The 13,954-nt window shown below is 42.1% G+C and overlaps 1 protein-coding gene across 1 annotated transcript in view; it reads right to left on the bottom strand.

The window, feature by feature from the left end:
* LOC311012355 (receptor-type tyrosine-protein phosphatase N2-like) overlaps positions 1-13,954 on the bottom strand; it is a 228,559-nt gene that overhangs the window by 43,981 nt on the left and 170,624 nt on the right. Inside the window, exon 13 of the mRNA XM_084007783.1 lies at positions 9,613-9,825. Coding sequence (XP_083863909.1) covers positions 9,613-9,825 — 213 coding nt within the window. The remainder of the gene's footprint in view (positions 1-9,612; positions 9,826-13,954) is intronic.

The raw sequence follows: 13,954 nt of genomic DNA, 5'->3' as shown, positions 1-13,954 counted from the left end.
AGCAGGAATCCTCCCTCACAGATGCCTTGCTCTACCCTGCAACCTTCAAAAAGAACAAAGCTGGCAGTGTGGGTGTAAGTAAACAATACACATAAGAAAATAATTATGTCCACAGTGAATGTTTTTAGTCAGGCTCAGATCAGCCCCAGATGTGTTGCGGCTGCCTCAGGTGATCCGGTTTCACTTTGATGAATGGAAGGTGAAAAGTGTGCGTGAGAGTTGATGGGATGCATTTTGACTCTGTTTGCTGCTTTGATGCAAATCCCACCATTGTGTGTTTCCCTCAAATCTCTGACAGCATCCTTATTAATCTGGAACCTGGGGATATTTATTTTGGGAATTTAAAATAAATGTTCAATGGTGGATTCAGCAAGAGTAATATTATCTCTGCAAGTTGACTTTTTTCCTTATTGTAAATGTAGAGTTAATTCATGAAGTCATTTCAATGAGCAACTATCCAATATCATTTATTTAAAGTAAAAGCATCGATACATATCATTTATCTTTAAGAGGCACCTTTATTTTGAAATTCCCATAACACATCTTACTAACCAATTTTCAAGCTCCTTCCTTCAAAGGAGTTTTGAGAATTGATAAATTAACTTGGTGTAAAGCCACCTGTGATTGGGCGTCAGGAAGGCAATGTCCAAACCCTTGTCAAGACAACTGATAACGATTCAGTGGAGAAAGAAATGTCTTCAATTAAAAGTTAATTTAGTGCTATTAAATCCATGCCAAACTAGCGATATTTGTCATTAAAAGTTGGGCAATTGTGTTTTGCCAATAAATTGTATTCTTTATTCACGATTATCACTATTTGAGCTCTGTTTCAGTTCTTGAAGGTTCACTATTTGCTTAGTGAGTGAATGCGGTGGTTTGGATCCAGTCACAAGCGAATGGGATGAATGTGTTTCAACCTTTGCGGTAAAACTTTTATGCCCCTGTGTGTAAATCACAAAGCATAAAAACACCAGCAGCTTAAGGGTAAGCATAAAAGTAACGGGGCAGAGTCCTGCAGACTGGTTGCAACCATCTGGGCAGGAAAGGTGGGTAAAACTTTTCTAGCACAAGGCTCTTCCCATCCAACTGCTGTTGTACTGGCCAGTTTCCAGGACGCCAGCGGTAAACAGCATGCAATCCCTGAGTAAATAAAAACTTTCCATCAAGTATTTGGCAAAGTGTGCCATTCGATGTCTCAGCAGCAAGAATGTCTTCATTCAGACCTGAGCAACTGTCATTTTCTGTCTGCTGGATACAAGACAACAATGAAATGGTGACAGTAAATTCCTTCTTTACACGACTGCCAGCAGCAACGTCAATGAGCTGCGGCGAACGACTGCAGTAAAGACAATCACAAAGGCAATGTTCAAATTTAGTACTGCTAAATACTCATGTTGCATAAGGACTGCAAAGCCCAATGAAACGGGTACAACTCCTCCACATGATGAAGGGGATATGAACGGAGGAACCACACTTCAAAGCAATGCATCCAAGAGATTTAGAGACCGACCAACTGATCAACGTTACAAATCCCTACAAGATGAACACATCTGTTATCAATATGTTCAAATCAACGTGCCCTATAGTAAGCAGTGCATGTCTCCGAAAAATGGCCTTTCAGTATGACCAAACTGTGTAGTGAATTACGTCTTGAGGGAAACACATTTTGTCTTGGACTGTTTGCCTTTAAAGAATCACAAATTTGTTTTAAAAAAACAGGGATTTCAGCCAGGAGGCTGCCGTTTGTGTTTTTTTTTTTTTTTTTACTAAACCTAATAAAGTACCTTTGTTGCCTAAACATAACATTTGTTGTTTTTTTGTACTGCTTCAAATTCGTTTCAAATGCCAAAACATGATTTTTATCTACTAAACCTAACTAAGCAATTTTGTTGCCTTAACTTAACAAAGTCTATCTTCTTTTGTTGTTGTTTTTCAACGGTTTCAAACTGACCCCCTAATCCAAGAGAAAATATTTTACCCTTGAAAAGTAGCTGAGAGTGAAGTTAAGTTAGTAAAACAATAAAAAAAACACACCAACAAAACAATAACTCAGTTATTCGATCCTGAATAAGCGCATCCTTGCAAACAAAGAAACTGTGGAGTTAAAAAGGACACACAACTGAAAATGTCACCTGCCACATCCTGTACATGAAAGCCTTCCTCCGTCTACAAGGGCAACGAGTGCACCAGAGGATCTGGGCCGAGGCGCTGCGAGGATCTGTGTTTCTTAATGAGAGAGATGCTGGTGATTAACTAACGGCCCGTTTGATTGACGGCGGTGGTAATGTGAGCAGGCCTTCATTAGTCTCTACCTGATCCCACTGATATTGTGGTAGGTCGGCGCGCTGACACTGATCTATGAGCTCGGACACGGACTCATAAATGTGTGCGGATTATTAAAGTGCTTCGGTACTTGGCAGCGCTGCTGGATAGGTGGGAGGCAAACACAAACATGTGAACCAAGAGAGTGCAAACAGGAAGACAGGAAGCACTGAACCGCAGATAAATATATTCTGCAGATCTAGTTTTTATCGATGTTTTACTCCCTGCATCTTCTTACAGCACTGTGAAATCATGGGTATGAACACTCATAAATACCCATAATGATTTATAACAGTAATCTCATAACAGTAATAGCTAATCATAGTGAATTATAATTTGTTGCAATGTATGCAATTTTCTTCTGATGCATTAGAATTATTGTTATAATGTGATTAGAAATGACTCCAAGTGGTTGTTGTTTGCTTCATTTAAAGTAATTTGCTCCTGTATAGATTTTACAGCATTTTTTTCAAATAAGTTGAAACAAACAAGCCCACTGAGAGAAAATCATGATCACAATATAATGCACTATAACTGGAATTAAAATGCATTAAAAAAAGATTATAATGTGGTAAAACTATGGGGATTATAATACACGATGGTCCCTGCAGGGATCAGCAATTAGTAGAAGTATTATGATATTGACCTTATTATTCATAATTTACAGTTTACAATGTGTAATTGTTATTCTTATGAGGCATTGCAAATACTGACGATTCCCTGGTGCTAAAATAATAAAGTGCTACGAGCAGATTATGATTCATTATAGACATGGGCTTCATAGAAAGTGTTTCAGTTTTTCCAGTATTCTGTATCAAATGATGAATCTCTATAATAGTATTAGTTACATACAAAATAACTGGACACCTGTTTGATGAGGCTTTCCATTAGGACCTTTATTAGCCTGTTATTCTGTGCAGTTTTTTGGTGAAGTTCAATGTATATCATCCCTTTCCTTTCATACTGTATGTAATACGTCAACACTACTGACCAGTCGGGCCTGAAATGTATCTTTGCACTATTTGGAGAAAAGGGTTGGATTTATCGGGTGACAACTGACTGACATATTTTTCACCTTTCTTTTTCGATCATCATGCCAACATTTTTAAGGATTTGACTCTTTTGAAGTCTTGTCACACCAGGAGGGAAAAGCATCTGAAGCATTGCTGAACGCTAAAGCTCCCTTTAGCCTTCTTGGCAAAGAAGATTAAATGTCGACTGTTGTCACAGTCGGGAGAGGAGTTTCCACCAATACCAGCGGTGGATCGCACTAACTGGTCAATTATGTTTAATAAAAGTCACATAAGTACACCCTTCTGTAACACCCTTGTGGCTGTTAAAGACACCAGTTAGTCTGCTTCCCTGTCTGTGCGTTGGTGCCCCATCCTCAGCAACATGCAGTCCAATCAGCACGATGCACTGCATTGTGGGTGTTGTGTCTGGGATGGGAACACATGATCAATAGCATTCATATTTCAACAAGCCCACACAATGAACTTTGCCGGCGCAGCAAATTCTTGTATGATGTAATTAAAACGGATCCAAAATGGCTTCCCCCCGAGAGCCAATTAGAGGACAAAAAGGCAGAAATGTGAAGGAAACACAGAAGCAGGACAGGTTTAGAGTCTAAACAGCGCAGATTTACAGCGCCTCAGAAGTCCCCTCCCCCGAGCCGCCTCCATACAAACACAAGTATCTTTATTTATGGTGTATTGATTCTCAACAAAACGTGCTTCATCAGGTGGCGAGGCGCGTCAGGTTAATCACTGTGGTTTATGATGTGGATGAGAGGCTGGTGAGCATTTTCCAGCTTTGTCTCAATGTTGCCTTTTAGTTTATGCCCTTAATGACAGAGTAGATGAGACGAAGTCAGACTCCCAAGGAGACTTACATCAAACGCATTCAATCTTGTCTCGGTGGAGCCTGGTAGTTTAACAGATGGCGGTAAGGGAAGGTCACTTCGGGACCAACTGTACCACGAACACGTCTTTCATCAACCCTGTATCACTGGTTTTAGGACATTATACCATTGTGTGTTAAGGCATTTTATCAAAAGTTATCATTGCACGTATTTACAGCTATGAGGAATCCTTATGGTTGGTGCATTTAAGGACATCATAATAGTTCAGTCTCCTGCCAAACAGCAGACATTTAAATGCAACAAATGAGGAAATTCCGCCCATATTAGCTCCTTCTTTTATGTCTCCTGGATTCATTTTTCCGATCTCACGAACGATAACAAAATGTTTTTTTTCTAAGATGGTGGCGCATCCATTCTCGCAACTGCATTAACTTTGACAATAAAAGCGAATAAATGTTCACCGTGATGGATTACCAATCTCTAGAAAGCTTTAAGTCTCAAATTGATTTTTAAAAACAATTGAAATGAATGGAAAATAAATGTCTTTCTGAAAGGTAGCAAATCAATCTTAAACTGTATGGTAACATTTGAAAAATATGTAAAAATGTAATGATTTTTGTGAGCAAGTGAACCATTGGTATGCTACAGATAGGCTTGTCATCGAAATAACTGAAATGTTATGTTACAATTAAGCTCTTGTATGAGGCCACATTGCTGATAAATGATGAGAAAGTTGATTTGAAAAGGCTTTGCTACAAAGATATTTCTTTCAGGCCACTGAAGAAAGTGTCCGCCTTGAAAGCAATAAAAAAAAAAAAAAAAAAAAAGAGTATGTGTTGCCGCCATGAAGTTTGGGACGTGAAAATGAATTAATGTGATTTAAAAGAGCATGTGTGCCTCATCAGCCCTTGAATTAAGTTAAAAGAAAAGCCCCAACAACCCCCTCTCATGGGCGTCATGCCAGGGAATTCGCTTGGCACCACATGACCGTCTCGAATCATGCATCACCCCAGGGCGACGGCGGGCGTGTCAGTGACGGGAGGCGTGTGCCACCCAGAGCACCCTTTTCTTTATCAAAAGGATGCTAATGGGGAGGCAGACTGGGTTTGGGGTCGGGGTGTGTCAGCAGGGCCAATTGGGCCCACGGAGGCGCCTCTGTTTACATGCCCTTCTGACCAAAACAAATGTAAGGGGCCTTCATCCAAGTGCTTTGCTTGAACAAACAAACAAATAAAAAGGGGGGATGTGATACAATATGGGGGAGTTGAGGGAGGGGTGGTGGACAGGGGACCGAGGGATTGAAGAATCCAATACTGATACAGATATATCTGGACTGCAACTGCTTCTACACCGACATTTAAATGTTGGCAATTTTTTGGCGCAGTTTCGTGGCAGGTCGAGATTCATGAAATGCAATATTTTGGTTTTGTGTACAGGGACACAATTTTATCCATTTTACTCGGCATGAATGAACAAACAAATTATATGCATCCATGTGACTATGCAATGGTCATAAGTTCTGTTGATGTTGTTCACTTAGGTAGGTGGTTTTTCCTCAACCAAGTTGTGCTAAAAAAGGGCAATTTGTCTCACTCCGCATGTGAAACCAATATATTAAATTTAGTGAATATTTCACAAACTGTTGTGAGACTGTGTTGAAATTTCAATGCAAGAAATAAATACATTTCTGAGTTCTGCTAAGTTTAGCCTATAAAAATATTTGTAGATGACGGAAAATATTCTACAGGAATAGATGCCAAACTATCATGGATGCTATCTATAAGAAAAGTCTTCAGCGTCTGTATTTCATGCTTAAACTGAGACCGTTCACATGGACATTGGTCCTCTTCTATTGCTAAGCTCGGAGGCACAAAAATGCATTGTCACCAACAAACACTTGACAAATCATGTAAATTCTTTGCTAGTAGATTTAAAAATTCAACTAATTTAACCAGATAAGAAAGCTAAACCAAAGCTAGCATGTTTACATTCACAGCAGAACTGGTAGCAGCCACCAGGTTGAAAACCTTCACAACCGTATAGGGGTGTAACCCCTACCGAGGCTAACAGGCCTGAAAAGATGCAGAGAGAGCAGGCAGGCCACAACAGGATGAAGCCTGCCTTAGGCTTTCATTCAAAATCTGACACCCTCCCAAAGGATTTTTGAGAAGGTGTGGATGTGTTTATTTGTTCTTTACAATGTAACTGCTGTAAAATAATCAGAAATTCTTCTGATTCAAGGCTTTCTCCTCACTTGCTGGTCTCTCTCTTCATACACTCTCTTTCTCGCACGACCTACAGCTGCAGTCGCTCAGTGAGTTGGAGAAGAGACGAATATTGAACAACAATGTGACTACTTAACCTTTAAGGACAATCAGAAGACAACTATAAGATATGTATTCAATCAAATAACATTGTATCCAGTGGCAGATGGAATTGTCTGATTTTTAATGGAAGTAAGGCAATTATCAGAAAAATTGATATATTCGTCTGAGAGCAAAAGAGAGACAGGAAATAAAAATAACAGAATTTACTCAGAAAAAAAGGAGGTGTTGTCTGGATAGAGAAGAAGAGATATTGTTTGCTCGTTTAATCGAATATACTGGAAAGTATTTGTCATATTCTTTGGCAGCCTGATGATGTTATCGTGCCTGTGAAGGTCTCTCGAGAGTAAAAACAGACGCGGTGTCTGTGAGGAAAATAAGGGCAAAAAAACATCTGAAGTCATTTAATGTGGTGTTGTCTTAATAGTTTGAGAAAATATGCAAATATGTTAAGATATCTTTCCAAAGCGTTTGACATGTTTAAGGGAATGTCATGGTGCAGGTGATGATATCTTTAAAGAGGATAATATTGCTTCAAGATAAAATCACTGGATTTGTGAAAAATCCATGCAAAAAGTTCCACTGCAATCAAGTGGAATAATCTGGCCCTGCTGGCGGATAGTTTCTTCTACTTCGAGGGAAAAAACGGCAGACATTTAGGAGCAGATAAAAGTTTGAATCAGATGTAAAAGATAAACTGAAGGCGACGTTGTAGACTCCCATGTCGGCGGCGGCGGCGGCGGCGTTATCCAGGGACCGACTGCCTGACAAGCATCATCCCTGCCCAGCGCTCAGACACGGCACGGACGCTCCTTTGTCGACGCCTGTCAATCAACGTCGTCCACGTCAGTGTCCAATCCCGTGTTGCGGTTTCACAGGGGCCGTTTGATTGACAAGCCAGGGAGTGGAGGAGCGGGGGGGGAGGGGGGGGCTGAAGGTGGTGGGGGTTCGGGGGGAGCTGGTGGCGCGGCGACGTGAATGGAAGTGTGTAAAACTGTGTGAAGCGAGGCCTGAAAAAAACTCACCAAGGGCAGGAATCATTAACATGCTGGCGAGTGCGTAAATGCATATTTGTGTGTGTGTGTTTGCGCACATTTCTGTGTGTGTGTGTGTGTGTGTGTGTGTGCAGTCTCTAGGGCTACATGCAATTAAAGCAGACAGGAAGCGGCAGGCTGCCTGACGGCCTTACTACTGCGTCTCCTTCTTATTGGCTGTCAACACACACACACACACACACACACACACACACACACACACACACACACACACACACACACACACACAAACACACACACACACACACACTGAGACAGACTCCAGCCCAGGGATCCCCCCCCCCCTCCCTGCACAGCAGCGCTGACAAAGAGACGAGGCTTACACGGCTAAGATGGGAGCTGAACACTGAGGCCTTTCACCGAGGATGACGACGGCCCGCTGTCGAGACTCGATAAAGACGACAGAGGGAAGAGAATCAACTGGAAGAGCTTTGGGAACCGGAGCAATGCTGGGCTGAGTAAACCTCCCAAGAATGAGCAACACGGATGTTTTTGTTAGCTATTAATCAGATGAATAATGTGTAAACACTCTTAGTCTTACGTGTGCATTTTAATTAGCATTTTCCAATTAGGGGCTTAAAGCGAATCTCAGAGGCAAGTAAGCGTGAAGATAAGTTTCTCCTACTGAGGAAAAGCAAATATTTTATGTAGACAGAGGGAGGTGAATGTCATTGGACTTGTCAGACTTTCAGAGAAAGTGTCTTTTTTTGATATATATATATTCCTTCTCATCGGTAAACAGTAGATTATGCAAAAAGAAAAGAACATTATGAATCTTTCCCCGGTGTTGAGGTAAACCTCTGACACAGCAATGCAGTCTATTTCAGGAGTTAAAGATCCCCGGAGAAGAGCATAAAATGTAAGCACTTAAGGGAAGGGCTGGGCTCATTATAAAATCAATGCTCACAGGACCACTCTCATTTAAAAACATGGCGGAGAAAAGGTCAGGGAGAGAGACGGAAAAATCTCAATCTAATTCTTTGCTCAAAAAGCCACTTAATATGGGATTCTGTAAATTAAATTTCACACCCGGCTATTTCGGCCAAAGGATAATTACAGCAGGCAGACGGGAGGCTGGAGGGGTGGAGGAAATGACTTGAGGTGGAAAACCTGTTGGATTGGAGATATCGCTTGATTGTGTCAAACAAAAAATTATAGCAGGCGACTAAGTGGAGTGAGCAATCACAACATAAGATCTATCTAGTTATGACAATGTCAAATTAAAAACTGTAGATTGAGTGATGTCTGTTTCATTATTATACTATATATTATTATAAATTATGTTTAATGTTCCATACTTTCCTTAATGTTTCATACTTTCCTGTTATATTTTCTCTTTGTTCACACAAACTACAATATTTTTTCGAATCTTTTTGGCTTTGGCTATTGTGTTTGGATGGATGGAGCCACGTACAACCAAATATTTTAGGCGACCAAAATGTTACAATTTACTTTCATGGATTGCAAATAAACTGTTAAAGGGTTAAAGTTCTAAAATAAAAACACGGACAATTCCCAAACACCACTGTGGTAGCGACCTGTCAATCACCAGGTAGTCCCGCCCCCTAAAGCATCCCCTGCTTTCTGGTCTGTTTGACTCTGAATGGACCATCATTTACAAAATGAACATCATGCTGGATTGAAGAAGACTTTAAACTAGAGATTGAGACCATAAACCAGATAATAAATCAAATGAGGTGTAGGGTCATTTTCTCATAGACTTCCATACAATCCCACTTCTTTTGCAACCAGAGGAGTCGCCCCCTGATGGCCAGTGGAGAGAATGCAATTGTATGGCACTTCCGCATTGGCTTCCTGCTGTCTGCATCAACCTAACCAATCGTTTTATAATGTAAAACATGTGACATTGTGAGTTTTTTGCAAGCTTCATTGACGGCTGATATGAAAGAAGTATTTATGAAATGTATTTATTTCATCAAAAACAACAAAATTCAATGTTTCCCGTGGTGGCAGGAAATTAAAATTCAATTTCTAACAATGATGAAAACCATCATCTTTTCAATTCAAATGGTGCAGTGGCACTTCTTACCTGATAGGTGGCGGTAGCATCGCTGCCGGTATCTGTTCCCAGATTGGTGAGCTTCTCTTTGAGCTTGTGGTGGGAGCGGTGGCGGAGGCAGTAGACCACGGTGGAGGCCAGCAGCACGCCAACGATGCACAGGATGGACACAACGGTGAGCACGAGGAACTTGGTCGACTCTGCCTGGCTGTACTTGGTGGGGATCTGGTTGATCTGGCTTCCCTGTGGGCAACAGAGGAGCACATAAAGAGGGTTAATAATACATTTCTATCATTACTCTTATCGGAGGCGAGCGGCTCCCTGTGCAGCTCAACAAGTAGAGCGAGCTACTCTCACCGGCTGGGTTTGATTTATCTACCGTGCTATGAAAGTCTGTGCTTTTGATGGTACAAGGTGGAATAAATGTGCAGGGGTGTAAAACCACGTATCTTAAATTATGCACACTTCCATTCCAGCCCAAAACGACACCAGGTGATTCCACTGATCACCCAGACAAGAGGAACTAATCTCTTAAATCATCTGTCGGAGTGTTTAATTGGAACAACCCTGGATTGCAGCATCCACCAAACGGTCCAAAAAAAGCATCACTAAACTCCTTCATTTGACAGAAATCTATCCGAACCCCCTTTTAAAGCTTTAATTGTTTTTGCTCCCAGTGATTTTCACCCCATCAAAAAAAGTTTGATTTCACATCAGGTGATGAAAGTGTAAATCACATGCTTCTTTTATTTCCTTTTTGGGAAAGACATAAATATGCATATCACTGTGCTCCATGAAAAGTATAATCACAAGCGTTTGTTCCGCCATCTGTGCCCAGGAGTGCACAGAATGCATAAACTCCTGTTTAGCAAAGCATCCTGAGCGAGTCGAGACAGCTCGACACACCGTTTGCTTTCTTGGAGGAATTTTCTACAACAGATATGCCGACTCGAGCGAGTGCCTTGCCAATTTTTTTCGACCTCAGTGTCACTTTCAAACTGCCACGTGAGAACCAGATCCTTCAGCAGACAACGGGAGATGAAAGATTTCTTTTCACACGGCCTGCTGCTCAAGATAACACAATGGACGTGTACTATACGATTAAAACAACTCTGTTTGAACCGCTTCTTGAGTGCGTAAAAAAAAAAAACTGCAATCATTTGAGCAAGGTGGGGGGGGGGTATTCTTATTTAGCTGCGGCTCCGACGAGCTCAACATAATGGGGCCTATTGCGTTTACCTGACTACTAAGAGTTAACAATAGGCGCCATAATTCCCCCATTATTACACACTGCGTAATGATCTTGACAACAAAGAACGAGGAAAGAACCAGAAGAGAAGAGCTACAAATTGCACTGCCGATGACAAGGCCTACAACTCCCTGACACAGAATTACCAAAAGAAATCAATCGCAAAAAAAAGGGCGTTTTTCTTGACTAATTTCTGCTGGGGAACTAGCATTTTATTCCCCACATCTCTGTGATATAGTGAAATATAAATTCCTCCCCTACTACTACAAACTATAGCTCATCATTAGAGCACCCTGATAGTAAGTCCATGTTGCATAGTAAGCTTGTTTGCTATTGCCGGAGAAAAATGTTTAGGAAACACAAAAAAAAAAAATCAGGGGTTAAAAAAACCCTCCCCATCCCTCAGTGGTCGAGGTCACAGAGATTAGGCGAGGTGCGGCGTGGTGAGTTAATGGAAAGGAGGCTTTGAAAGCGGAGGGGAGAAAGGGGGCAACCTTGTCGAATCCCTCCTGCCTGCCTGTCAGCGCAGAGAAACCCTGAAAACCCTGGGAGGTGTGAAAGAGGGCCGCTCTGCCCTGCACACGGATTGTTCTGGAATTCTTGTGAGGTTTCAGGGAGTGACCCCACCACCCCCACCCCATAACACCAACTCCACTCCATGGTGCCCCCTCCCCTCCCTCGCCGACCCCCCCACCGCCACCCCCCCCCTATGATTTCATTCATTGCTGCCTCTGCATTCAGCACCTGATAAAGAGTGCCTGCAGAAAGACCCACAATGGGGGACAACAGTTGTCCGATGCTTTGTGGGGTGTCCAATTTGCTTGGGGGAGCTCTAAGCCGTACTGTAAAAGCTGGTTGCATAGTAATGTGACGGCCTTGAAAGGAAACAGTGGGCATCTCTGCACTAAAGACCATTCTCTCAGTGCTAGGGGTAAACCCCCCACAAATATAATAATAAAGTGAAACAAAGAAAAGTGAGGAATCCAGCTCTGGAGTACAGTACGTATAAAAGATTTATCAGGAGTAGCTGCAAGTTACTGCTGAGGCTCTTCATAAATCAGTAATAAACATAATGCAGGGGTACTGTTTATGTTCGATCAGTGTGGCTGCAGATATTAATATTGCATTCGCAAAAGCAGGTGCCATTGATTGAGGTTTGTATGTAAATTGTTTTCTTTTTATTATCGCGGCCTTAATGTAAAAGATCGCAGCAGATAGATCTGCCGTTCAACAGTGGCTGAGCAGTAGCCTGTACGTGTTGTGGGCTCGCCATTAATAATGCATTACTGCTGATTCCACATGCTTCCACTGCAATTATCTTTTGCAAAATGTTTTTTTCTTTCTTTTTTTACTATTCCATGGATCAAATAACTTCATTTGTCATTTTCCTCCCAGAGTTGTCTCATTGTTTTGTCAAATTAAGTTTCATGGGGAGGGATTGCATCTCGCTCGGCTAGTAATGGCCCATAATTCAACACTCTAACTGTAACAGCTCAGTCATCTTTCACGGGACAGATGCCGGCGTTTCCAAAGCCTCGCGCACACACACACACACACACACACACACACACACACACACACACTGATCCCCCCGCCCCTCCCGGTCTCTTTATCATGGCTGCCTAGCACGTCTGTCTATTGATTCAAACAAATGTAGCCTGACCCCACCTGCTTAATCAAGTTTGGTTGCAGTTGTTAGCAACACTAAAGGCGTGCAGGAGTGCATGTCGAGAGAGAGAGCGAGAGAGAGAGAGAGAGAGAGAGCGAGAGAGAGAGAGAGAGAGAGAGAGAGAGAGATGGGGGGTGTGACTTGTTAGATCGCGGCCATGAAAAACGAGCGGGCGTTCTGCTCGCGCCACAGATGCAGATGTAGCAGAATAATGTGCAACGACTGAAAATCAAATGTTTGCTCAGAGACGGGAGCCAGTCGTCGTTACCGCCGTTACCGTGCTGAGGACCGTGCAACCTTTCTGGTAGTACAGCGTGACAGCGGACACTTGGAAAATCGTGAGCAAAGTGTTGGATCCCCGCGTCTGCATAAAGATTCTATTCTCGCCATCAGTGTCACCTACACTCTGATAATACCAGGTTATCTGTGGAGGCTCGGAGGCCCTCCTGTGGCTTAACACTTTCAATCAAATTACATGATGAGGGCTTGATGGAGAGAGCCGCGGCCGCCGAGGAGAGGTGCAGCTCAGCGGAGCGAAATTAAAGGACATTTAACATTTGTGTAGCTGGTATGATTATAAAGGGAATAATTTGTATAATTTCTGTGTATTTGGAGTAGACAGAAGTAGCCGTCCAGACTTTCATCTAATAGGGTGGATGGGATGGATTTTTTTTACTAATATTTTTGGATTGAAAAAAATGCTGAAAATCCAGTTTGTTGTTGAAGGAAAATCAGGCGTTTCCAACAAGTCTATTTCCAGAGAGCGTCAGAAAATGAAAGGAAAATATCGTCTCCTCAAAGGCACGGGGAGAAGCAGGGAGTTCCTTTCATGCCTCCACCTCTATTGTCCATCTGCCCCAGCAGAGGCCATTGTACTTGCAAATTTTTCATTTCACATGGGCAAACGTGATTTGACATACAGTGTGCAGCTCCTCCTGACTGAGTATTTGTGAAAAGCATTAACATACGCTGTCAAGGATGCTGGCTGGCTGGCTGTGTACGCTGCTGGGTTCAGCCCTTTTCAGCAAATATCAGACACACTCCCTACAGACAAGACAGGCGCCTTTGAACAGGACGGGGGCAAAGAATAGAAACCCTCCAAAATATAGGGAAAATAAATCATTACTGAACACTTATTTCTACCTTTTTATTTCTCGACTGTTTTTTTTTTAATTCAGTTTTTGCATTAAAATTAGCTCCCATTTGACCAGCTCTATCCACGCCTAGTATAATAGTGTGCAGGGAGCATCTACTTACGATAAGCAGCTGCTACTTCTGAAGAAAATGTCACTAAAGTCGATTAAGAAATAAGAATGAGGTGAAATCGTTTTCAAAACGTCTAGCAAGCTCGTGGCAGAAATAGATGAGCGCAGCTTTCGGGATGTGAATTTGATGGAGGTTTGGTGTTGGAGGGGTAACGTCTCCTGGATAGTGTGTGTGTGTGTGTGTGTGTG

This window comes from Eutrigla gurnardus, assembly GCF_963514095.1.
Source record: "Eutrigla gurnardus genome assembly, chromosome: 4".
In the NCBI taxonomy this organism is placed as follows: Eukaryota; Metazoa; Chordata; class Actinopteri; order Perciformes; family Triglidae; genus Eutrigla; species Eutrigla gurnardus.
Note: the sequence above shows the minus strand (reverse complement) of the source record. Positions and strands in the feature narration are given on the sequence as shown.